The 25165-nt window shown below is 39.2% G+C and overlaps 2 protein-coding genes across 3 annotated transcripts; one reads left to right on the top strand and one right to left on the bottom strand.

The window, feature by feature from the left end:
- Positions 1 to 22: 22 nt before the first annotated feature.
- On the bottom strand, positions 23 to 25016 carry atp5mf (ATP synthase membrane subunit f). Of its 2 annotated transcripts, none has more exons than XM_058050473.1 (6): positions 24849 to 25016; positions 2622 to 2687; positions 1235 to 1280; positions 421 to 528; positions 226 to 342; positions 23 to 142 (listed from the first exon to the last, which is right to left on the bottom strand). In XM_058050473.1, the coding sequence occupies exons 3-6, from the start codon at positions 1248 to 1250 to the stop codon at positions 114 to 116; spliced, it is 270 nt and encodes an 89-aa protein (XP_057906456.1). In that variant the 5' UTR covers positions 1251 to 1280; positions 2622 to 2687; positions 24849 to 25016; the 3' UTR covers positions 23 to 113. The 2 variants fall into 2 exon arrangements, with proteins under 2 accessions (XP_057906456.1, XP_057906457.1); XM_058050474.1 differs by having other exon boundaries at positions 1235 to 1277.
- On the top strand, positions 9034 to 24678 carry slc29a4a (solute carrier family 29 member 4a). The gene is made up of 11 exons (XM_058050461.1): positions 9034 to 9175; positions 11802 to 12150; positions 14883 to 15014; positions 15088 to 15201; positions 16258 to 16386; positions 18178 to 18252; positions 18341 to 18609; positions 21748 to 21868; positions 21959 to 22146; positions 22999 to 23239; positions 23312 to 24678. Exons 2-11 carry the CDS (start codon positions 11913 to 11915, stop codon positions 23440 to 23442), a joined length of 1638 nt encoding a protein of 545 aa, XP_057906444.1. The 5' UTR covers positions 9034 to 9175; positions 11802 to 11912; the 3' UTR covers positions 23443 to 24678.
- Positions 25017 to 25165: the final 149 nt, after the last annotated feature.

Here is a 25165-nt window from a genome sequence, read left to right as displayed (position 1 = left end):
AAACCAAACAACACAAAAGTCAATAACTCTAGTATGGTTTATTGGTCACAAATTGAACACAACGAGCCGAGAAAGGAAAGAGCTGGAGGAGCCCGACAGTCCATCCCAGAAGGTTAATGGTACTTCCTCCAGCGATCATGTTCTAGGAGGGAAGACGGCAAGGAACGTCAACATGAAAAACCGAGATGAAAATAATATACCATATGATCAAGAAGGATTTCTTACTGATGTGGTCATATTCCCATATATAGCTGAGGGTCACATAGCCAGCTAGCAGCATAGCAATGCCGCCGATTCCTCCCCTCCTCACATTAACGTACTTGTTGTAGTATCTGTCATGGCCTGATGACAAACAATGCACACATTAAATCAAACTATAAATTAAGCAAAAAAAAAAATTGTGACATCAGGATTTCTCACCCCGGCGTACGGCGGCGATGATCCCGTTGGGAGTGAAATCCCGTGCACCCAGCCAGCTTCCCAGCTCACCCAGTTTCACGTCCATCAGACGCCTCTCAGCTATGGGAACTGTTAACAGGTGGAAATCATTTAAATGATGCAGAGCAAAAATAAACTCTACTAAAAGCAATATGTTCAAAATAATACCATGGCCAAAATCTTTTAATTATGATTGTGTGTTTTATTCTTGTTATTCCAATTTAATTGACTATAACGGGGTGGGGGTTGTTGTAGCACAAACCCTACAATTTAAGCAAAAAATGCTAGTGAAAAATGCTAATTAACCTATATTCACTTGTACATAATCCCAACTACAGACATTTTCAGCATTAAACGTAACATTCATCGTTCAATAAAGCATAAAAATATACTGAGGAGCACAATAAAACTCATAAGAAATTACAGCTGAAAGGAACTTCGTGAATATACATGCTAGGCTACATTAGGTGCAAGCTAGCCAAAAGCAGCAAATACACTCATGTAAAACATGCAAAGGCAACATATCGGAAACAATACTCTAACCTTATTTATCATATAAAGTGTTTTTTTTAAGCGGTAACGTTTATTATTCCAACAATTGGCAATGACAAGCAAAGACCTTGACATGACTGGGATTCACTGCGGCCTATGGATTAACCGAACAAATTAAAGTATTCACAATCGATCTGACGAATAAAACACGCCAACTATATACACAACGAAATGATACCGTTAATAAAAGCACTAAATAAATGACACAATAGTGAAAATGTATGTAAAGGACACGCTATGTTACCTGGTCTGTCCGCCATCTTGACTGCTGGAGTTGGATTAGCTGACTGCTGTGGAGAATGACGGGAAAGAGGTGCATTATGGGATATTATGTCATTATATAGGTTGTTCGCTAGAGGGCAGCAAAAGAAATCAAATTAACTCGGGTAACTACAAAAACAAACAAACAAAAAACAACTATGTAATTTGAGACGTGGGATTATTATTATTATTTAATTTTTTTATTTTATTATATATGATATGACATTGTTAATATAAATTGTTACTTTAAAATAACATGAGTCAATTATTATATACATATTCTTATTCTTATTATTTTTATTATATATGACATTGTTAATATAAATTGTTACTTTAAAATAACATGAGTCAATTATTATATACATATTCTTATTCTTATTATTCTTATTACTTTTATTATATATGATATGACATTGTTAATATAAATTGTTACTTTAAAATAACACGAGTCAATTATTAGATTATTATTCTTATTATATATGATATGACATTGTTAATATAAATTGTTACTTTAAAATAACATGAGTCAATTATTATATACATATTCTTATTCTTATTATTCTTATTACTTTTATTATATATGATATGACATTGTTAATATAAATTGTTACTTTAAAATAACACGAGTCAATTATTAGATTATTATTCTTATTATATATGATATGACATTGTTAATATAAATTGTTACTTTAAAATAACACAAGTCAATTATTAGATTCTTATTCTTATTATATTATAAGACATTGTTAATATAAATTGTTACTTTAAAATAACACGAGTCAATTATTAGATTCTTATTCTTATTCATGATATGACATTGTTAATATAAATTTAAATAATAACTTTAAAATAATTATTATATACATATTCTTTACAACGTCATTGTAACCTGGCAATTTGATATTCTCAGGTTGTTTTGTTCGATCACCTCTTTGTTTTCTCACAAGTGACCTGGCGGGTTTAACCAAACAGCTTGACTTAAATTTTAGTCTCCAGAGACTAAAAGAGGACTCAGTTTCAAGCCAAAGTAGTAAATCAATGAGCATCACAACAGCCTGCAGCAGTGCAGCACTGTTGTGCACATTGTATGTGCAGATATAGAACAGAGCTGATTCTGGTTAGTGTGTGAGTGAAAGGATGGAAGACATAGTGTAAATCAATACACACACACACCATGCACACACACACACACACACACACACACACACACACACACACAGTAGTGGTTTTGGCCTTCATCCAAGGCTGCACTGCAACTACTTCCATTTACATTAGAGTGATTTGACAGCTTACTTTAATTAGATGGAAGACTTTTACGTGTCCCGCTTAAGTAAATGTTCTTTATCTATCTTATTTTACTGCACACTGACCTCAGTGTTCGTCCTCTCCAACCCTCTGGGCTTTCATTTGAAACAAACTGTTAGAACTGCTTTCACCTGAAACACAAAGTTCAGTCAGTCATTTCAAGCAAACCTATTGGACTTTTTGGGGTACAATATTCATTTTATTACATTTTGCTACACTGTATAGTTGCTTGTAGCTGTACATGTTCCAAATAAATGTAGGAAAAAAGCAATTACAAATAATTTGTTCACTTCCTGTGTTCAAATATGTAAAAAATAATCCGTGTTTTAATAGTAAAAAGGCAACTCAATATGTGTAACACTTATATGCTAGACTACGTTAAAAAAACATAGCATTTCAGTATGTGGAATCAAACTATGGGATGAATTGAGTAAGACCCTTAAACAATGCACAACGATGAGCCAATTCAAGAAACAATACAAGCAGTTGATGTTTGCTAAATACAAGGATGAAGAGTCTTGAACCAGTCATGATGTGCTATATATATATCACTATATTGACACTTACTATGGTACACATTATGTCATTGGATGGTCATATCACCTCGTACTTTGGTACGTGACAAAAAAAAAAATCAATAAAAATTAAGAAAATTTAATTAATTAAATTTGTAATTTTTACATTAAATTTAATTAATTAAAATTAAATTATTAATTTTTAATTCAATTAAAAAAATTAAAATTAAATAAAATTAAAATTATATTAGGAAGGCAGGAAGTGAACAAATGTAACAGTTACTGATTGTAAAAGTACCAGATACAATGATACCCATTATGTCATTGTATGGTCATATCACCTCGTACTCCGGTACGTGACAAATAAATAAATAAATAAGTACAAATTTATCAAAAATTATATTAGGAAAGCAGGAAGTGAACAAATGTAACAGTTACCTATTGTAAAAGTACTAGATGGAGGGGTAGGATTTAATAAGCTTTGCTTCTTCCTACTCCTTTTGGACATGTGGAACTGTGAACTGATTATGGGATGCATTCAATTGTAATCTGATGCATGTTCAAATGAAATTAAACCATTACCATTACCATAATAGTAGAGTTAATAGTTAGTAATGTTTGTACAGTAACATTATATATAAATATGACTGGTTAGCAACATTATTAGCTATAGGTTAGCAGCATCACACAACATTGTTGTCCAGGTTCACTCGCTTCTTCATTGCCTTTGTGTTTGGCTTGTTTGTTGGCAGCTCTGCCTTGGGCCTTAGTGCACTTCACAGGCGTCTATACTGGCTACACACACACACAACATACACACATAATACACGTACACATACACAGAGAAAAACCGTTTGAGATGGATGATTTGATTCCGCTTGAAGAGGCAGGTGCCCCGGAGGTCTGCCACAGAGACAGCTCTTTGAAGCTGATGGAGTGAGATGGAGGTGGAGGAGGTCGGAGGAGGAGAGGAAAGAGAAGCATTTGGACATTCGGGGAGCGGAGCAGACAGGGGATTGACGACGGTGCACGGAGAAATCGGAAGAACACGACCGAGAAAAATGAAAATATGGGAGGTTTGCTAATACATGTGACCTTTAAAACATCCATTTCCTGTTCGCCCTTCCACCCCATTACATGTTCTCTGCATTTATCAAGTTCTTTCTTCTCAGTATGGCAGTTTTGCTTAATGGTGCTACAATATCTCCTGTTACAAATACAGTTTCTCATTAGCGGTGTGGAACACTACGGGGACCCGCTGGGAGGCGTTCACTGGCCCTGAGGATGTGAATGAGTGACATCAAGAAATGGGAAGAGGGAGAGGGGGGAAAAGCTCTCCACGGACCATCTGATTGCAAAAAGCGATAATGGCACTGGTCAATAAATGACGCTCTTAAACGTGCCTGAAAACATTTGTACCGTTCCTACAAATCAAGCTATGCTGTATCATGTGTAATAGCATGATACAACTATTAAAAAAAAAGTCACAATTCCCCCCTTGAGGTACAATACCCCGACAAGAGGTACAATAGTACCTCGGTTCACATCTGCCCCAATTAGCTTGTTTGTCCGTTAACAAGCAAAATTTGTGTTCATTTGTGGCCAAGTTAAATGTTCAGTTGTTGTTTTGAATCAGACCTCCTGGAATGGATTAATTGGATTTACATTATTTTCTATATGAAAATTTGCTTTGGATGGAGTTCGTTTTGGTTTGAGTCCAACCTCCTGGAACAAATTAATTGGATTTAAATTATTTTCTATAAGAAAATTTGCTTTGGATAGGGTTCGTTTTGGTTTGAGTCGGACCTCCTAGAACGGATTAATTGGTTTACATTATTTTCTATGAGAAAAATTTCTTTGGATAGAGTTCGTTTTGGTTTGAGTCAGACCTCCTAGAACAGATTAATTGGATTTACATTATTTTCTATGACAAAATTTGCTTTGGATAGAGTTCGCTTTGGTTTGAGTCGGACCTCATGTAACGAACGGATTCATTGGATTTACATTATTTTCGATAAGAAAGTTTGCTTTGGATAGAGTTCATTTTGGTTTGAGTTGGACCTCCTAGAACGGATTAATTGGTTTACATTATTTTCTATGAGAAAATTTGCTTTGGATAGAGTTCATTTTGGTTTGAGTCGGACCTCCTAGAACGGATTAATTGGATTTACATTATTTTCTATGACAAAATTTGCTTTGGATAGAGTTCGTTTTGGTTTGAGTCCGACCTCCTGGAACGAATTAATTGGATTTAAATTATTTTCTATAAGAAAATTTGCTTTGGATAGGGTTCGTTTTGGTTTGAGTCGGACCTCCTAGAACGGATTAATTGGTTTACATTATTTTCAATGAGAAAAATTGCTTTGGATAAAGTTCGTTTTGGTTTGAGTTGGACTTCCTGGAATGGATTAATTAGATTTACATTATTTTCTTTAAGAAAATTTGCTTTGGATAGAGTTCATTTTGGTTTGAGTCGGACTTCCTGGAACAGATTAATTGGATTGACATTATTTTCTATAAGAAAATTGGCTTTGGATAGAGTTTGTTTTGGTTTGAGTCAGACCTCCTGGAACTGATTAATGACGTTAACCAGGAAGGTGTTTGCAAAGCAATGCTGTCACCTAGTTGCACTTTATAGGTATTGCTGGAGTTATGAAACATTGAGATTTTTTTTGTCTCTCTTTAGTCTGTCACACGGGTGGCTTCTTTTGCTTGGGAGTGATATATTGCAGCTGATGTCAGATAATGACACAATGCACCCACACACACACACACACACACACACAAGCAGGACTACGTAATTGAATTTGTAAAGGGGCTGCTTGTTACTTAGCAACCTTTAATAAACAACGGCGGCAAGCTAGAGACAGGATAATGAGCGAGACGGAGGATGTGAACATTGCTTCCCTGAGCTGTACTTACTGACATGTGTGTCCAAGCGTGTATGTGTTGCAGTCTGTCAAACAAAGCCCACACACACAAACACACAGAATATTCCCTAGCATGTTTTACTTCAGGGAAAGCATTTGTGGCTAGTACATTTATACTGCTATACAAGCTGTACACCGTCTACTCTAAAGTATACATTTTTTACAGTGCAGTAGTGTCACGAGACAGCAGATACTAATTGAAATTTCTACTACTCTTCTACACTCTGCATGTGTGCTACTGGCCCCACCTCTAACCACAGAGACAGAGCGACTGTAAGACTGACAAAAGGGCTCATTCTGTTCATGCCGTTGTTCTGTGGACCAAGATGCTAACATGTGTGAGTCTATATATATTATCATGTCTCCTATCTTGGGTAATCGTAGTGTAAAGGTGACTATAGGGGTGTTACGTCATGTCTAGAGGGCTCTAATTATGTTAAAAAGTGTATTTAGTAGGTTGGAAACAGGTTTTATATGTCTCATAGGTCTTATTTTCTCTTATCATGTCTACTATATTGGGTAATATGAGTGTAAAGGTGACTATAGGGGTGTTACTTCATGTCTAGAGGGCTCTAATGTTAAAAAGTGTATTTAGAAGGTTGGAAACATATCTTCTATGTCTCATAGGTCTTACTTTCTCTTATCATGTCTACTATATTGGGTAATATGAGTGTAAAGGTGACTATAGGGGTGTTACTAGAGAGCTCTAGTAATGTTAAAAAGTGTATTTAGGTTGGAAACAGATCTTCTATGTCTCATATGTCTTATTTTATTCAAGCATGTTTACTATATTGGGTAATAGGAGTGTAAAGGTGAGTATAGGGGTGTTACTTCATGTCTAGAGAGCTCTAATAATGTTAAAAAGTCTATTTAGAAGGTTAGAAACAGGTCTTATATGTCTCATAGGTCTTATTTTCTCTTATCATGTCTACTATATTGGGTAATAGGAATGTAAAGGTGACTATAGGGGTGTTACTTCATGTCTAGAGGGCTCTAATAATGTTAAAAAGTGTATTTCGAAGGTTGGAAACAGGTCTTGTATGTCTCATAAGTCTTATTTTCTTTTAGCATGTCTACTATATTGGGTAATAGGAGAGTACAGGTGACTATAGGGGTGTTACGTCATGTCTAGAGGGCTCTAATAATGTTAAAAAGTGTATTTTGAAGGTTGGAAACAGGTCTTGCATGTCTCATAGGTCTTATTTTCTCTTATCATGTCTACTATATTGGGTAATAGGAGTGTAAAGGTGACTGTAGGGGTGTTACTTCATGTCTAGAGAGCTCTAATAATGTTAAAAAGTGTATTTTGAAGGTTGGAAACAGGTCTTGCATGTCCCATAGGTCTTATTTTCGCTTAGCATGTCTACTATATTGGGCAATAGGAGTGTAAAGGTGGACTATAGGGGTGTTACTTCATGTCTAGAGGGCTCTAATAATGTTAAAAAGTGTATTTAGAAGGTTGTAAACAGGTCTTGTATGTCTCATAGGTCTTACTTTCTCATAGTATGTCTACTTTATTAGGTGATAGGAAATATTTGCTGAAATATGAGGGGTATGCCCATTTGTGACCAATTGAGACAAAAGAGCAGGAATTAGTTTGTTATATGATGACATAACGTGGCAGTAGCGATTATGTATACAGTCAGTCACAAGCTGTAAAGGGCACAATGGATGAATGTTTAGCATAGTAACAATGAAGGATTTAAAGGGCCGGAACCAACCCATGCAACAAACGTCTTAGCTATACAGTACATTTCTCTCCATAAAGGCATGAACCTCTCATTGCCCATAAAGAAAATTTACAAGACAATAATAACCATAAACCATAAACGGGACACAGGTATAAGAAGGAAATGTCATGCAAGCTAAAATGGCAGACTCTTTCTCCTGTGCAGCTTTCTCTCCATCTACATCAAGCCTTCACCCTGGCATCTTCATAACCTCACCAGTCTTCTCTCCTCCTCCTCCTCCTCCATCTGCCACCCTGTCCTTTTCGCTCTGTATCTCATCTGCACCTGTTCAATTCCCTTTCATCTTCTTCACCTCCATCTTTGTTTCAACTCACCTCCTTCCTTACTTCATATGGTTCAGCAAAGAGGCATCCCCGTATTTGGACACAATTCTATCTAAAAATACCTGAAAGTAGTAGTAGTAGTAATATTAGTCATCATCCATTGTCAGAGTAGACATGCAATGTACTTTTAGTTTTCATATGAAAACTGGTCATGTAGTATCTAATACTACATGTCCCAGAATGCATCCCAATAACTGTAAAATAAACTGTCATGTATTGTCCCCAACCCCCAATGTCGCCAGTACAGTCACTTGTTTCCCTCCCGTTGCGTGTGGAAGTGGTAAGTTTAAAAGAAGAAAAAGTAGCTGACTTCCGGCTGCCGGTTTATTCGCAAGATAATGATTCTAATAAGGACATATGCCATAACAATAAGTGAAGAACACAGTCGGACTCATGCAGTATATTAACACGATAAAACACGTACGCTAATCGGACAATGTATGCAAATGGGGGACAAATTTTCAACGTTAACCAAAAAACATGCTAACCAGTGCAGTTGTATTGTATTTTGTTTGTAATAGTGTTTGCATGGAACATTTGTTATGATTTAGATTTTTTCATTACAGAAAAATAAAATCTACAATTTTTACTTGACCCTGTGGGAAAAAAACATGTATAATTTCACATAGATCAATATCTTGTCTTTTTCATACCATGAACATTTACATTTGGACACTTTGGACGGCATGGAATGGCTAACCATGCTAGATGTGATGCTCTGTAATTAAGAGGTTCAGTCATAAAATAAAATATGTATCCATTAGTTGGCCTTTAATTGGGTGTCATCACACATAAGCATTGTTAAAGTTGTTGTGTATTTAGCAAATTCATGTTAAAACTACAGTGAAAAATGACTTCTATAGAAATAAAAACATGAGTGATCAGCCAGCCTCCCTCCTTCCAATCGTTCTCTCCCCCCCCCCCCCCCTCTCTACCTCTCTCTCTCTTCCTCTTCACCCATACATCGGAGCTCCTCTTCCTCAGCTGTTGGATGCTGCGTCAGGAGGAGCGAGCTTTCTTCTGGATGGAGACCGACTGAGCAGCCACCAAGGTCCGGGGAGAAGGAGCGGACAGAGAGGGTGTCCCACGGACGGACTAAGGTAACTTGTTGTCAATTTTTATCTCATAAATACTAACTGTCTGTCGGGCTGTATGGAGAATGATTCCGGAGAGAACAAATACACTCAAACGGTGTCATTTTTTGTCAGAGAACGAACAAAGAATATCCAATGAATGTCCTTTGCCTTTTTGTCGCAATAATGTATTTTTAAGTCTAAAACAAAGCAAAATACGAGGCCGTTGTTGTGTGTGAAAAAGCATGCACGTGATGTGTTTATCAATGGCGGCGCTAACGGAAGTCCATCATTAAGCTAGGCGACACCTGCTGCACGTGCAGAATTCAGTTAAAAACAAGTCGCGTGATCCTTCCATGAAATGAAATGAAATGTCACTGGACAGCCTTTTCATTCAAACAGAGAAGCGATGCGAGCGCCCTCGCTAGGCTGTCAACGGAATGACATCCAACTGCACCTCAACACGATCTTTTAACCCGGGAGTCAACCTAACTTGACCTCTGTTATAGTTTGGTTGAAATGTATTGTTACTGTTGTGAGAGAGGTAAGCATTGAAAAAGATGGACGGAAACTTTAACACTCATTTAACAAACTAGTGAAAGGGCTCCATACAGAAATGTATGAATTAATTTTGTACATGATATAATACATGAAAGAGTATTAAATAGCAGCAGATAATTTCAGGTCTTCGTTATTAATAATAGTAATGGAGGCATCAGTGTCCATTGGTGTTTCTCAGCTTACTGAGCATTTTTGCAATGTCTGGTTTCGCTTCCCTTCGGTCAAAACAAAGTTTGAATGCAATTTATGGGAGGATGTGGTAAACCAATGACTGCCTGTACACATCACTAATATGACTAATAATTATATGTAGTAAATAAATTATCTAAATAAGTCAAATTGGCCAACAAGTATGGAGATGATCGCTGTTTCATGGCCGTTTCATGGCTGGCTATGGCGTATTCATTCATTCATTCATTTTCCTCACGAGGGTCGCGGGGGATGGCCAGCCAATCACAGGGCACATATAGACAAACAACCATTCACACTCACATTCATACCTATGGACAATTTGGAGTCGCTAATTAACCTAGCATGTTTTTGGAATGTGGGAGGAAACCGGAGTACCCGGAGAAAACCCACGCATGCACGAGGAGAACATGCAAACTCCACACAGAGGGTGGAATTGAACCCTGGTCTCCTAGCTGTGAGATCTGCGCCGTGCCGCGCTATGGCGTATTATTGGCCAAAAAAATATTGAACGATATCTACTTAGTCATTAATGTTCCATCTTTGAGACATGACATTAAATTACCATCACACTGCATGGAATCAGCCATGTCATGCCCGACATGATAGAGTGAAAGGAAGTTCTCCTCCCGTTCGGTGTGGAAGTGGTACATTTTTTTGCTTCTCTGTTTTAAAGTTTAAAATAGAGAAAGTAAATTGGAGGCTAACACATGAGCTCATTAGATTGCTTGAGGTTAAAGCCATGTTTGTCACTTGTGTCCCATCAGTACTCCCGTAGTATTAGAGTTGAGTGTAAACAATATGGTGTAAACAAACAATAATAGGAGTGTAAAGGAGACTACAGGGGTGGTATTTCATGTCTAAACGACATGAAAAATGATGGTAAAGATTGTATTTATAAAGTCATACACACGGCTGCACGGTGGCCGAATGGTTAGTGCGCAGACCTCACAGCTAGTAGCCCAGGGTTCAATCCCACCATCTCTGTGTGGAGTTTGCATGTTCTCCCCGTGCATGCGTGGGTACTCCGGTTTCCAAAAACATTGTCCATTAGGTATGAATGTGAGTGTGAATGGTTGTTTGTCTATATGTGCCCTGTGATTGGCTGGCGACCAGTCCAGGGTGTACCCCGCCTATTGCCTGAAGACAGCTGGGATAGGCTCCAGCACCCACGTGACCCTCGTGAGGAAAAGTGGTAGAAAATGAATGAATGAATGAAAGTCATAGACAGGTTTACTATTCTCTAACAATGAAAACTTCCATTATTATTAATACAGAATTCCCAAAAATCGTAACAATGTCGTTGAGTAGCCCTGACATGGAGGTGGAAGTATTTGCTGGTTGTTGACGTGCATGACAAAGAAGAGCGTGCGTCACGGCAATGCTTTGTTTACAACGATCTGCCTTGCTATACGTTTTGAATAGAGCCAATGAAAGGCTGCTATGACAGTACAGCTGCTGCACCGACATAAGGCTTATGCTTGCATGTTGGTAGTGTATAATGGGGGGGGTGGGGGGGGGCAATGTGTACAGGACACTTGCAGTGAGTAAATGTCTTTGTTGTCTATGTGCATACATTTGTGGCTTCCCTATTCAAGAGCTAAAAAGGTGCAAATGGGAATTTTTAGCTAGATGTTTAATTTATAAGACTATTTATGTTTTTCTTTCATGCTCAGTTGGCCTGCCACACAATCATGCATCTATTGTCACTTTCCCAGTTAATATTCTTCTCGCACACACACACACACACACACACACACACACACACACACACACACAGCTTCCACCGTCTAACCTTGACTTGTCTGATATCGTCTGCTTTCAGTAAGGCTTGTGAAAGATTGTTATTTTCTCCCACTCCATCTCATGGTGTCGTCTCCCATTCCCTCCATCATCTAAAAAGGTTTCACCTCACTTCACCTCACCCGTGACCGGAAAAGGGTGTGTCTCCAAAATCGTGCGCAACATGCACGCTCCTGGGAGCGTCTAGCGAGCGCTCGACTCGGCTGCAGAGATGGACTTGGTGGGGGCGGAGCGCCGCAGGCCCACCCCGGCTCAGACGCCCGAGGAGAGGGACGTGTGGAGGGATGGAATGAGAGGCGGCGGGTGGAGGGATGCGGGCAGAGAAGGATGGAGGGAGGGACGAGAGAGCGGCGTGGTGCAGAGCTACAGTTTTGACTCCTACCAGCTGGAGGAGGAGGAGATGAGCAAAGACGTCCCGGAGAGAGGAGTTCTGGCGCTGTCGGAGACCGGTGAGCAACTTTTCTCACAACAATTTAGTAGGAAATCACACTAAATAAATAAACCACATATATATTTATACTTACTGGATGTGTAGTCTACAAATGCACATAACCACAGGGACCTCTAATTAGACGTACAGTTAATTAGTTCAAGACCCAACCATGATAAGTCAATTTCCACTTAGTAAATTCCTTTTTGTATATCAATTTTTTTAGTAGTTTTTAACATAGAGCTCTCTAGACATAAAATAACACCCCTATAGTCACCTGTACACTATCAATCCATCCATTTTCTATGCCGCTTATCATCATTAGGGTCAAGCCTATCCCAGCTGACTTCTGGCGAGAGGGGGGGTACACCCTGGACTGGTTGCCAGTCACCCATACATTCATACCTGCGGTATAATTTTGAGTCTGCAATTAACATAACATGCATGTTTATCGAAACCCATGCACAGGGAAAACATTCAAACTCCATGCAGAGATTCCCGAGGGTGGAATTGAACCCCGGGTCTCCTAGCTGTGAGGTCTGCACGCTAACCACTCAACCGCCATGCAGCCTACAGTACACTATATAAGAGAAAATATGACATCACGTCATATTTTCAGCACCTGGACAGCACCTAGCAGCTTTATCCACCTCTACATGCGCTAGAAATGTCGGTTACACTACTCCATAGTTGGCATTAACCTAATGCGTGTTACACTTGTAGTACTGTCGTTTACAATTAACTCATCAGCGCCCCCTCTAATATTCACTGGCATTACAACATTGGTTCTGTTGCTGCTTTGTTGTGCAATATAAACTAAATTACATATAAAGCATTTTCAAATTGCCTAGTAAATTTAAAAAGGATTTAAGGTGCGTCATTCTGTGGCTGGATAGTGTTTCCTTACGAAGTAATGTCGCCATCTACTGGCCTGGCAAGTGTATTGCAGGTTGTTATAACAACAGGTCATTTTGAGCGTAGTGGTGTAAAAAAAATAGAAAGTATGCTGTGTTATTTGCATTCATAAATAGGCAAAATATTTCTTAATGCCACGAAGGAGGGGAGAAAAGGTCACAGACGTAGCCACACCCGTCTGGGTGAAATATTTAAAGAGGCCTCCTTTTTGCAGTTATTGGCAGCGTCTGTCAACTCAATGCTCAACAACCTTGTTACCATAAAATTGCTTATTCAGGTTGCAGAGTCTACACCATAATCAGATAACCTCCATTAGCCCTTTCTCTCCGCTCCCCCTCCGGCTGTCAATCACAGATGGAGTGGAGCGTCCCCGCTCACAACAGCCTGCCAGGAAAAAGTCAGAATTCCCGACCAAAAGACGCAATCAACCGTATCCCCGTGGCTCCTCTAAACGTGACTGCCAGAGGGGAACATTTAGATTGTCAGTTTGTGCTACAAAAACCCCCGTGGGGGGGCCGTGGGGTTTTATTGTGATTGATTTTTGGATCTAATCATGTTTACGTATAAGCAGGCAGTCATATTATTATGGAAGGAATGCAATGAATGAAGCATTTCCAAGCATAAACATGGCTAAATGAATTAAAACACAAATATAAGGCATTCAGAAGATGCATTCAAAGACATTGTGATGTTATGTAGTACTCTACATCGGTCACTAGGGGTCAGACACTTCCTATTATGTACTATTATGTATTACTATATTGGGTAATAGGAGTGTACAGGTGACTGTAGGGGTGTTATTTAATGTCTAGAGGGCTCTAATAATGTTTAAAGTATTGGGTAATTGGAGTGTACAGTTGACTATAGGGGTGTTATTTCACGTCTCGAGGGCTCTAATAATGTTTAAAGTCCTGGGTAATAGGAGTGTACAGGTGACTATAGGGGTGTTATTTCACATATAGAGGGCTCTAATGTTTATTATTTAGGGTAATAGGAGCGTACAGGTGACTATAGGGGTGTTATTTCATGTCTAGAGGGCTCTAATAATGTTTAAAGTATTGGGTAATAGGAGTGTACAGGTGACTATAGGGGTGTTATTTCACATATAGAGGGCTCTAATGTTTATTATTTAGGGTAATAGGAGCGTACAGGTGACTATAGGGGTGTTATTTCATGTATAGAGGGCTTTAATAATGTTTAAAGTATTGGGTAATAGGAGTGTACAAGTGACTATAGGGGTGTTATTTCATGCCTAGAGGGCTCCATTAATGTTTAAAGTATTGGGTAATAGGAGCGTACAGGTGACTATAGGGGTGTTATTTCACATCTAGAGGGCTCTAATAATGTTTAAGGTAGTAGGTAATGGGAGTGTACACGTGACTATAGGGGTGTTATTTCATTTCTAGAGGGCTCTATTAATGTTTGAAGTATTGGGTAATAGGAGTGTACAGGTGACTATAGGGGTGTTATTACATTACTAGAGGGCTCTAATAATGTTTAAAGCCGTCTTTAGAAGGTTGTGAACAGGTTTTCTATGCTCCAACTACAAAAATATTCACTTCTCACGGTTGGGACTGGAACCAATTAACTAAAATAAAGGAGGAATTACTGTATGAGTACTAACTCTTAAATAGCAATGCCCCATTAATTAATTAGGATGACTGATAACGGCCTGTGGAGTGAGATGCCGTATAAAGTTGGGTAGGGCCATGGTATCGCGTAAAAACAGAAAACCTTGCTAGTCGTATTTCCTCTAAAGTAGCTTTAATGAAGATCCCGTGTCTGGGCTCCACGCTGTGATTTCATATTCTTTTCATTTCCTACCTTCCCGCTCAGACTTTGAGGAGCCGATCCCTGACGACCGTTACCATGGCATCTACTTTGCAATGCTATTGGCTGGGGTTGGCTTCCTGCTGCCCTACAACAGCTTCATCACAGACGTGGACTACCTTCACCACAAGTTCACAGGTAGAAAATATGGAACGTGAACGTGAATGCGATGGGGGGGAGAGGACTGAACACACAGTTTGAATACCCGCAGGGACATCCATCGTGTTTGACATGAGTCTGACGTACATCCTGGTGGCACTGTTGGCCGTCATCCTTAACAACGTGCTGGTGGAGAGACTCAGCATGCACACCAGAATCACTGTGGGTGCGTAACACAAAAGATTCCATCTATCAAATGTTCTTGTAATATTTAGTCATCAGCTACGAATAAATGTATAGCGGAACCTCATTTTTTTAAATGAAAACCAAAAATCCAATCAGTTTAGCTTCACTTTAAAAAGAGTGCACAGTTAACTTTAATATAAACTTCAGCAGAAGCGACAATCATCTACATCATCTGTTACTGTATGTGTCTCCGTTAAACCATTCCCCCTACAACCTAGGAACCTTTACATGACAATCCCATTGTAACACACCGTTGTACCGTCGTACTTTGCTACGACTTCTTTCTCGAATTAAACAGTGTTCATCACCTACTTTATCAAAGTCCTTTTGACGCTACGTTAAAAAACCATAGCATTTCAGTATGTGGAATCAAACTACGGAACGGATTGAGTAAGGAACTCAAACAATGCACAACGATGAGCCAATTCAAGAAACAATACAAGCAGTTGATGTTTGCTAAATACAAGGATGAAGAGTCTTGAACCAGTCATGATGTGCTATATATATCACTATATTGATACTTACTATGGTACACATTATTACCGATTGTATGGTCATATCACCTCGTACTTCGGTAAAAAAAAAATAATAATAAAATTAAGTAAAAAAATGTTTTTAATTAAATAAAATTAAAATTAATTAAAATTATATTAGGAAAGCAGGAAGTGAACAAATCTAACAGTTACTGATTATAAAAGTACCTTTTGTACATGTGGAACTGTGAACTGATTATGTGATGCATTCAATTGTAATCTGATGCATGTTCAAATGAAATTAAACCATTACCATTACCATTACGCTCAGAAATACACAGTGCGCTTGAACACCTAACCAGCGCATGGCACATTATTTGACAGGAGGAAGAAAGGAGAGGGAAATTAATAGTTCTATAACCAAATAAACCACACTCAAATTCCCTGGCTGGAATCTGTCTATAGATTCCCAACTCTAAAAGAAGCGCTATCCGAGTCACCAACGTGTTTTTCGTTACCAATACCGATGTTTCACTGTATGTGTAACGTATGTCTGTGTGCAGGCTACGTCTTAGCATTGGGGCCTTTGGTGTTTGTCAGCATTTTCGACGTGTGGTTGGCTAAGTTCACCACCAGTCAGGCTTATGTCATCAACCTGGTCTCAGTGGGAATTGTCGCCTTTGGATGCACAGGTAAGACATCATGTCCATCAATTTGTATGATCATCTTTCATCCATCCATCCATCCAAAAGTCCAGACAATGAAGATAACCACGAGAGTCCAATCTCAGAGACCAGAGCTGGTCCTTGCACAGCGTGTGATTCCATAAAGTTAAAAGGTGCTACCAACTGCTGTCGGTGCTGAACATGTGCTTTTAGTCATCAGCAGGACAGCAAAATGAATGCATGCTAATGAACGGATGTTTAATTAAGGCACTTGTTTGCTGACACGACCACTGCATCCTATTTGCATGTTAACGAAGCATCACAGTAGCGAGCACGACACAAGTACACCACTTGGTACATGGAAGGCAGATCGTTCCATGGAAGTAATCAGCTTAAAACAGGGGTGTCCAAAGAGGGGTTCAGGGGCCATTTGCTGTTTTTTTTGTTGTTTAGAAAGAAAGAAGAAAAAATGGTTGGGGAAAAAGGTTACAACATGAGGGCTCCAGCATACAGTCAGAATAAGAGGCATAGAAGATGGATGGAATATATATTATGGGAATAAGGTGAAAATATGATGGCAATAAAGTCTCTCAGCTGAAAGAGAAAATTTGTGGGGGGGGGGAAATACTGTAATTTTACAAGAATAAAGTAAAAATATTAGAAAAAAGGGTTTATTCTACCAAAAAAAATCAAAATTATAGAAGAATACATTCATTAATAAAGAGAATTTTTTTTTTGGGGGGGGGGGTTGAAATACTGTAATTTTACAAGAATAAAGTAAAAATATTAGAAAAAAGGGTTTATTCTACCAAAAAAAAAAATCAAAATTATAGAAGAATACATTAATTAATAAAGAGAACATTTTGGGGGGGAAAAATACTGTAATTTTACAAGAATAAAGTAAAAATATTAGGAAAAAAAGGTTTATTCTACCAAAAAAAAAAATCAAAATTATAGAAGAATACATTCATGAATAAAGAGAACATTTTGGGGGGAAAAAAGTACTGTAATTTTACAAGAATAAAGTAAAAATATTAGACAAAAAAGGTTTATTCTACCAAAAAAAATCATAATTATAGAAGAATACATTAATTAATAAAGAGAAAATTTTGGGGGGAAAAAAGTACTGTAATTTTACAAGAATAAAGTAAAAATATTTTTTTAAAAAAAGGTTTATTCTACCAAAAAAAATCTAAATTATAGAAGAATACATTCATTTTAGTAGCACAGAGTTTAAATATTAAAGAAAAGTCGTAAAATTAGGAGAAACAAACAAAACAAATTAAAGCTGTCATTTTTGGAAAAGGGCTACACAGCAGCCGAGTGGTTAGCGAGCAGGCCTCACAGCCAGGAGACCTGAGTTCGATTCCACTGTCGGCAAAACATGCTAGGTTAATTAGCGACTCCAAATTGTCTATAGGTATGAATGTGAGTGTGAATGGTTGTTTGTCTATATGTGCCCTGTGATTGGCTGGAGACCAGACCAGGGTGGGACTAGTGGATAGGCTGGGATAGGCTCCAGCACCCACGCGACCCTTGTGAGGATAATCGGTAGAATTAGAATATTTGGAAAATTAAATTGGGTAAAACATGATAATATTATTTGGAATAAAGTAATCATATTAAAAGAAAAAAATTGAAGAAATTAGGAAAAAATGCATAATTTTACGGGCATAAACTTGTAATATGACCAGAAAATTTTAGTCACATAGCATCCTTTCGCTAGGAAAAGTTTGGACACTCCAGTCTTAAAAGCTTGTTTGTCTGTAATATAGATGACATTTGTTATTGTCCGTACTTCCTGCTTCCTGCTTCCAGTGCAGCAGTCCAGTTTCTATGGTTACATGGGGATGCTGCCCAAGAGATACACACAAGGGGTGATGACCGGAGAGAGTAAGTATGGAAATATACGTTCCTCTCCAACTATTTTCCTCTCCAATCCCTGGTTTTTCCACATCCTCCTTCTTCACCACGCGTCCAGGCACCGCAGGGGTCATCATCTCCTTATCTCGCATCTTCACCAAGCTGCTGATCCCGGATGAGAGGAGGAACACTCTCATCTTCTTCCTCATCTCCATCGGCATGGAAATGCTGTGCTTCCTGCTTCACCTGCTCGTGCGACGCTCCAGGTTCATCCGCTACCACACCGGACACGCACAGGGCAAAGGTCAAGGCAAAGGTCACGACCCCCGCGGCAACGGCAGCGGCTACAGGGTCCACCACGACGTCACAGCGGAGGACGTTAAATTTGTAAGTTGGAATTCATTCATTCATTTTCTACCGCTTTTCCTCACGAGGGTCGCGGGGGGTGCTGGAGCCTATCCCAGCTGTCTTCGGGCATAAGGCGGGGTACACCCTGGACTGGTCGCCAGCCAATCACAGGGCACATATAGACAAACAACCATTCACACTCACATTCATACCTATGGACAATTTGGAGTCACCAATTAACCTAGCATGTTTTTGGAATGTGGGAGGAAACCAGAGTACCCGGAGAAAACCCACGCATGCACGGGGAGATCGCGCAAACTCCACACAGAGATGGCCGAGGGTGGAATTGAACTCGGGTCTGTGAGGCCTGCACGTTAACGTTTATGACCTTACAAATAGACTTTTTAACATTAGAGCCCTCTTGACATGGACAATTTGGAGTCGCCAAAGCCAGAGTACCTGGAGAAAACCCACGCATGCACGGGGAGATCGTGCAAACTCCACACAGAGATGGCCGAGCGTGGAATTGAACTCTGGTCTCCAGCAGAGAGAGTTGTGTATTGTCATATATAATGAATTATAGGAGTGTATAAGTGACTATAGGGGTGCTACTTCATGTCTAGAGAGCTCTAATAATGTTAAAAAAACACATTTAGAAGGTTCATTCATTCATTCATTTTCTAGCGCTTAGCCTCACGAGGGTGGCGAGGGTGCTGGAGCCTATCCCAGCCTATCCCAGGCGGGGTACACCCTGGACTGGTGGCCAGCCAATCACAGGGCACATATAGACAAACAACCATTCACACTCACATTCATACCTATGGACAATTTGGAGTAGCTAATTAACCTAGCATGTTTTTTGGAATGTGGGAGGAAACCGGAGTACCCGGAGAAAACCCACGCATGCACGGGGAGCTGTGAGGTCTGCGCGCTAACCACAACGACATAGCGATCTCCCTTGAGGGGCCCCCGCAGGGGCCCATCTGCGTCAATCAAATCAATGCAAGGTTTGTTTGTTTATCGGCCACCGAGAGAGACACGATGAAGAGGAGTTATCCCAGATAAATAAATTTTTTCGGTGTGCACGGATGGGGTGGGGGCCCCATTAATTTCTTGGTTTGAGCCCCCAAGAACCTTTGCCCCGCCACTCAGTATTACATGAGTATAAAACATGGATATAAAACATTATTAGTACCCGGAGAAAACCCACGCATGCACGGGAAGAACATGCAAGAGATGGCCGAGGGTGGAATTGAACCCTGGTCTCTTAGCTGTGAGGCCTGCGTGCTAACCATTCGCTCACCATGCAGCCGTTTGTTGTAACAGTTTTTCATAAAAATATTAATTGACAAAACATTGCTGTTTCATGGCGGAATATTGCCTATTATTCGTAAAAAAGTATGTCTAAATCAAGTAAAATACAAATATAAAGCATTCAGACACAATGATATATAGTATTCTACACCGGTCACTAAGTGTCAGTAATGTTACATTAATGGGACAATTTTCTCCTATTGTGTCTAGCCGCTAATAATATTCATTCATTTTCTACCGCTTGAGGGTCACACGGGGGGTGCTGGAGCCTATCCCAGCTGTCTTCGGACGAGAGGCGGGGTACACCCTGGACTGGTGGCCAGCCAATCACAGGGCACATATAGACAAACAACCATGGACAATTTGGAGTCGCCAATTAACCTAGCATGTTTTTGGAATGTGGGAGGAAACCGGAGTACCCGGAGAAAACCCACGCATGCACGGGGAGAACATGCAAACCCCACACAGAGATGGCCGAGGGTGGAATTGAACTCAGGTCTCCAGCAAAAGAGTTGTGTAATGTCATAAATAATGAATTACAGAAGTGTATAAGTGACTATAGGGGTGCTACTTCATGTCTAGAGAGCTCTAATGTTAAAAAAACACATTTAGAAAGTTCATTCATTCATTTTCTACGCTTATCCTCATGAGTGTCACGGGGGTGCTGGAGCCTATCCCAGCTGTCTTCGGGCGAGAGGCGGGGTACACCCTGGACTGGTGGCCAGCCAATCACAGGGCACATATAGACAAACAACCATTCACACTCACATTCATACCTATGGACAATTTGGAGTCGCTAATTAACCTAGCATGTTTTTGGAATGTGGAACATGCAAACTCCACACAGAGATGGCCGAGGGTGGAATTGAACTCGGGTCTCCTAGCTGTGAGGTCTGCGCGCTAACCGCTAGACCAGAAGCAGAACACAGAAGCTGAAATCGGATGAAATCGGGACGAAAAAAAGAAAAAAACTTAATGAAACAAATGCTAGAATGTACGTTACAAATGATTAATTAAAGAACGAACGAGAGTCACGGAGCTCCGGACTGTTTGATGCACAAGATGAGAGACCGGATGGAGCCTTAGAGACGTACAAGTGAGGCCTCCTGGAGCTAAGAAGTGCTTGTAAAACCACAAGAATCCTCCTAAACTAACAAAAACCGGAGAAGGTCTGACAGCAAAGAGAAACAAGCTTTGTAGCCCTGCTGTGTGTATGTGTGTGTGTGTGTGTGTGTGTGTGTGTGTGTCACATCACCTCAGGCTGTTATTTTATTTTTAATGTGTGTTTGTCCTGTGGTGTGAGAGAGATGTGCTTCTCTCTTCTACATTTGAGGGATGATTCAGGAAGCTCTTTGTGTTGGTTGCTAAGGGAAACCAAGGCAGTGCTCTACATGATGGTTGTAATCAGGAAGAGTGCTTCCTTCTGGCACACAAGACCCTTTAATCAACTAATAGATGAGTGTGTGTGTGTGTGTGTGTGTGTCGGGGGGGCGGGTGTAACATCATGTGTAGTAGAAAAGGTACGTTATAATAAACTACATTTTCCATGAAATAGACTCCAGTAAGATAATATATTCATGAATATGGTTCCGCTCTATGGTTACGGTTGATATTATATGTCCTTTAAAATGATTCCTGTTGTTTCAAATTATTTTAACATAAGGATTAGTACTTTTACTAGTACTTTTAGGGCCGATTTAGGGCTAGCAGGTATTGTACCGTGGAATGCATGTACTGTAAATCCTATTTTTTTTATTTATAAAACCAAAACAATTAATTATGCTAGTGATTCCTACAGCCCAATAAGTCACAGATCCTGGTCTATGGTTCTGAAAAAAACTGTTCAAACTTTTATTTCCTCAGGGCAATGGTGGGAGTGGGCCTCCTTTAACAGAAGAAAACGGCGAGGACTTTGTAGGTGGAACATATGTGCGATTCGATGCCCCGAAATCCAAAATAAAGAGAACCTGGCCTGGTGTAAGAGGTACATGATCCCTTCCCTTTTTATTTTATAAATGTCATATGCTCAACTAGTCCGACTCATGTTGCGTTTGTGTACGTCCTCTCCAATTAGACATGATTTTGCACCGTTACGTGGTGTCCCGTGTCATCTGGGCCTACATGCTGTCCATAGCGGTGACCTACAGCATCACTCTGTGCTTGTTTCCCGGCCTGGAGTCCGAGATGAGAAACCCCACCTTGGGGGAGTGGCTACCTATCCTCATTATGGCCACATTCAACATGGCAGACTTTGTTGGCAAGGTGAGTGGACCCTGACATTTCTTTTTTATTATTATTATTTTATTTATATTATTATTTTTATTTTATATTTTATTATTATTTTTATTATTCTTATTATTTTATTATTATTATTTTATTGTGTTATGCTATTTTACAATTAATTTATTTTAAGTTATTTTGATTAGGACAGGTGGACCCTGACATTTCTTTTTTATTATTATTATTTTATTTATATTATTATTTTTATTTTATATTTTATTATTATTATTTATCATTATTTTATTTATTTTTTTATTATAATTTTATTGTGTTACGCTATTTTACAATTAATTTATTTTAAGTTATTATGATCAGGACAGGCGGATGCAGCTAAGACACTACAAGTCCCAGAATGCACTGCAGTAGTCTGTGGGCTACATTCCCTTAGCGACGGTACTCATTAGCGTCTTTGTTGTTTGGTTACATTTTAGAAGTCTAAAAATTAATTTCACAACATAAATCAGCTGAAGTGGTGTACAGGTATCAAATATATTTATTATTCTATGAAATGCCTCAAAAAGTGTCGGTTACACAGGATAGTTTGTGAGATAATGAGCTAACGTTAGCATTAGCCTGCTAGCAAGTACTATAAGCAGCATTTTGTTTTGCCACAAATTGAGTTTAGGTTGGAAAGTTATTCTGAATTTAATTTCTGACTAAATGTGATGTAATATAATGTTAGTTAATGTGATGTACATTTTAGCATTGTATTCTATGGAGGATTTACTGCTATATGAAGGTGATGTAATATAATGTTAGTTAATGTGATGTTCATTTTAGCATTGTATTCTATGGAGGATTACTGCTATATGAGTGACTAACAATAATGGTCAGATCCTAGCAGCGCTGCCGTACGATTGGTCTGGAGGTCGTCTACTCTTCTTCTCTTGCCTGAGAGTGGTCTTCATCCCTCTCTTCATCATGTGCGTGTACCCTGCCTACGCACCCACCCTGGCCCACCCCGCCTGGCCCTGTCTCTTCTCCTTACTCATGGGCGTCACCAACGGCTATTTTGGTTCCGTGCCCATGATACAAGCCGCTGGCAAAGTGGCACCCGAACAGAGGGAGCTCGCAGGTAAAAAAAAAAATGGCGTAGAATCCGATCAATAACTCGAGTGGGGTTGGTTTTAATGGCTTCTTTCCGCAGGGAATGTGATGACCGTGTCCTACATGGCAGGCTTGATGGTGGGCTCCGCCGTGGCGTACGTGGCGTACAGCTTCACCGCTCCTCCGGGACAAGGCTTCCCACCGCTCAACGCTAACATGACCAATTTTTGAATGTGGTAAAATACGCAAAAAAGAAAACGTAACACGAGCAGCAGGAGAGAGTAAATAATGTAGCATATCTCAGCACTCTTCCCATTCGAATGGGATGTGATGAACTTTAACCCTGAACTCTTCAGTGGTCATCCTTTGGAGTGTTTCACTGTGAAATTATTCTGTGTGTGTGTGTGTGTGTGTGTGTGGCTGGCATCGATACAAGCCACTTTTATGTGTTGCTGCAGGATTCACACGTCCCCTAAATGCATCGTGCAGAAACTAAACAGCTGACTTGAAATTATTCAACTTAACGTACAAACAATCGTTCAATAGATGACAAGTGTGACCGCTTGCAGTATTGCCGACTTTGCAAATGAATAAACTTTGAGGTTTAAGTACAAGTTGGAATGCAATGTCATGATATAAATAATCTGTTTTAACCATCAAAATAATATTCATTATATTTAAAAGGCCACAATTTAATCAATTGCTCAAAAAAGGCAAACATCTGAATAGTACAAAAAAATGCATCTAGTCACTTTTGTCTTTTTGTCTTATTTGCGTGTTCAATTGCTGCATTATGAAGGAAATGTTTATTATTATATTATTGCTTCATCAATAAGTTGTAATGATAAACACCTGCTGCTCAGTGTTCTTTGTATTGTAATGTAGTGATTACTTTGGCTCCCTCTAGTGGCCATAAATGGAAGCGATATTCGGATGTGGAGAGCTGTTGAATTCAAATGCTCTCGTTTTGTTTGCTTTTTGTTTGAGGGTTACAACAATGATAGTGCCAAAACCTTTATCGTATTAATTAAAAAAATAATACAAAATCATGGCTAAATGGTCTGCGTATAATTTATGAATGATTTATATGTCCTTATAAAGCTAATGTGTCCTGTTGGATTTGATTAATTTTCAAGTCACTTTTACCCCACTGTGCTGACTACTGACTGTGCCTCATATGCCTTTTATTACCATCAATGTACAAATATATAATATATATCATCACCTCCTTTTGGCCAAGTGTGGACACAGGAAGGAGCCAACACTCAAAAAGGACACAATATGTTTTAAAGCTACATGAATTTACACCGTTTCAAAACAAATACTGCTGAATCCAAAGTTTCCTCTGAATTAAAGTTCTCTTATGTAAGCTGTGTTGATTTATTGTTTCGTTTATTCTGTTCTTGAGAGTTCTTTTGAATGTATGTAGGACATTTGTGGAAAAGAGACCATGCGTTTTACATGTGATCACGTGACTACTATAGATCAACGTGTTAATAAATAAACACTGATCCCGTGTCCTACTGTTATTAATCATACTTGCATCATTCCTAAGTACACACAAATATACATAGTACCTTTAGCCATGAGAGACAACTTACCACCAGCAAAGAGCGTGAGTTTGTAGTTCAACTTACCGACAAAAGCGTCCTGTTGCTCATTAACACTTCGGTGGCAGTCGTCAGAAAACACGGCGTCCTTGCAGCACATCTCCGGGAACCTTTAAGGCGTCTTGATAAAATTCGGGTGCCTTTCGTTACATTTTGCCGTGTAAAAAGTAAAAAAAAAAAAAGTCATGTTGTTTTGAATGAGTACATTTTGTCGCACAATATATACGTCATAGTCAAGGCGCGGTTATGGTCGTTGTTTTATGCTAATGTTTTTGTTCCGAAAACAAACATACAAATGTGAACGCTAAATGAACCTCACTCAAGTATATATACTGTATAAGTAT

This window comes from Doryrhamphus excisus, chromosome 15, assembly GCF_030265055.1.
Source record: "Doryrhamphus excisus isolate RoL2022-K1 chromosome 15, RoL_Dexc_1.0, whole genome shotgun sequence".
In the NCBI taxonomy this organism is placed as follows: Eukaryota; Metazoa; Chordata; class Actinopteri; order Syngnathiformes; family Syngnathidae; genus Doryrhamphus; species Doryrhamphus excisus.
Note: the sequence above shows the minus strand (reverse complement) of the source record. Positions and strands in the feature narration are given on the sequence as shown.

Coding starts and splice junctions, on each gene's coding strand:
- slc29a4a (XM_058050461.1), top strand. CDS start 11,913: ATGGACTTGGTGGGGGCGGAGCGCCGCAGGCCCACCCCGGCTCAGACG. Junction 15,015..15,087: donor CCTTCACCACAAGTTCACAG/GTAGAAAATATG, acceptor GAATACCCGCAG/GGACATCCATCGTGTTTGAC. Junction 15,202..16,257: donor GCACACCAGAATCACTGTGG/GTGCGTAACACA, acceptor GTCTGTGTGCAG/GCTACGTCTTAGCATTGGGG.
- atp5mf (XM_058050473.1), bottom strand. Junction 343..420: donor CATCGCCGCCGTACGCCGGG/GTGAGAAATCCT, acceptor GTTTGTCATCAG/GCCATGACAGATACTACAAC. Junction 143..225: donor ATGGGAATATGACCACATCA/GTAAGAAATCCT, acceptor CTTCCCTCCTAG/AACATGATCGCTGGAGGAAG.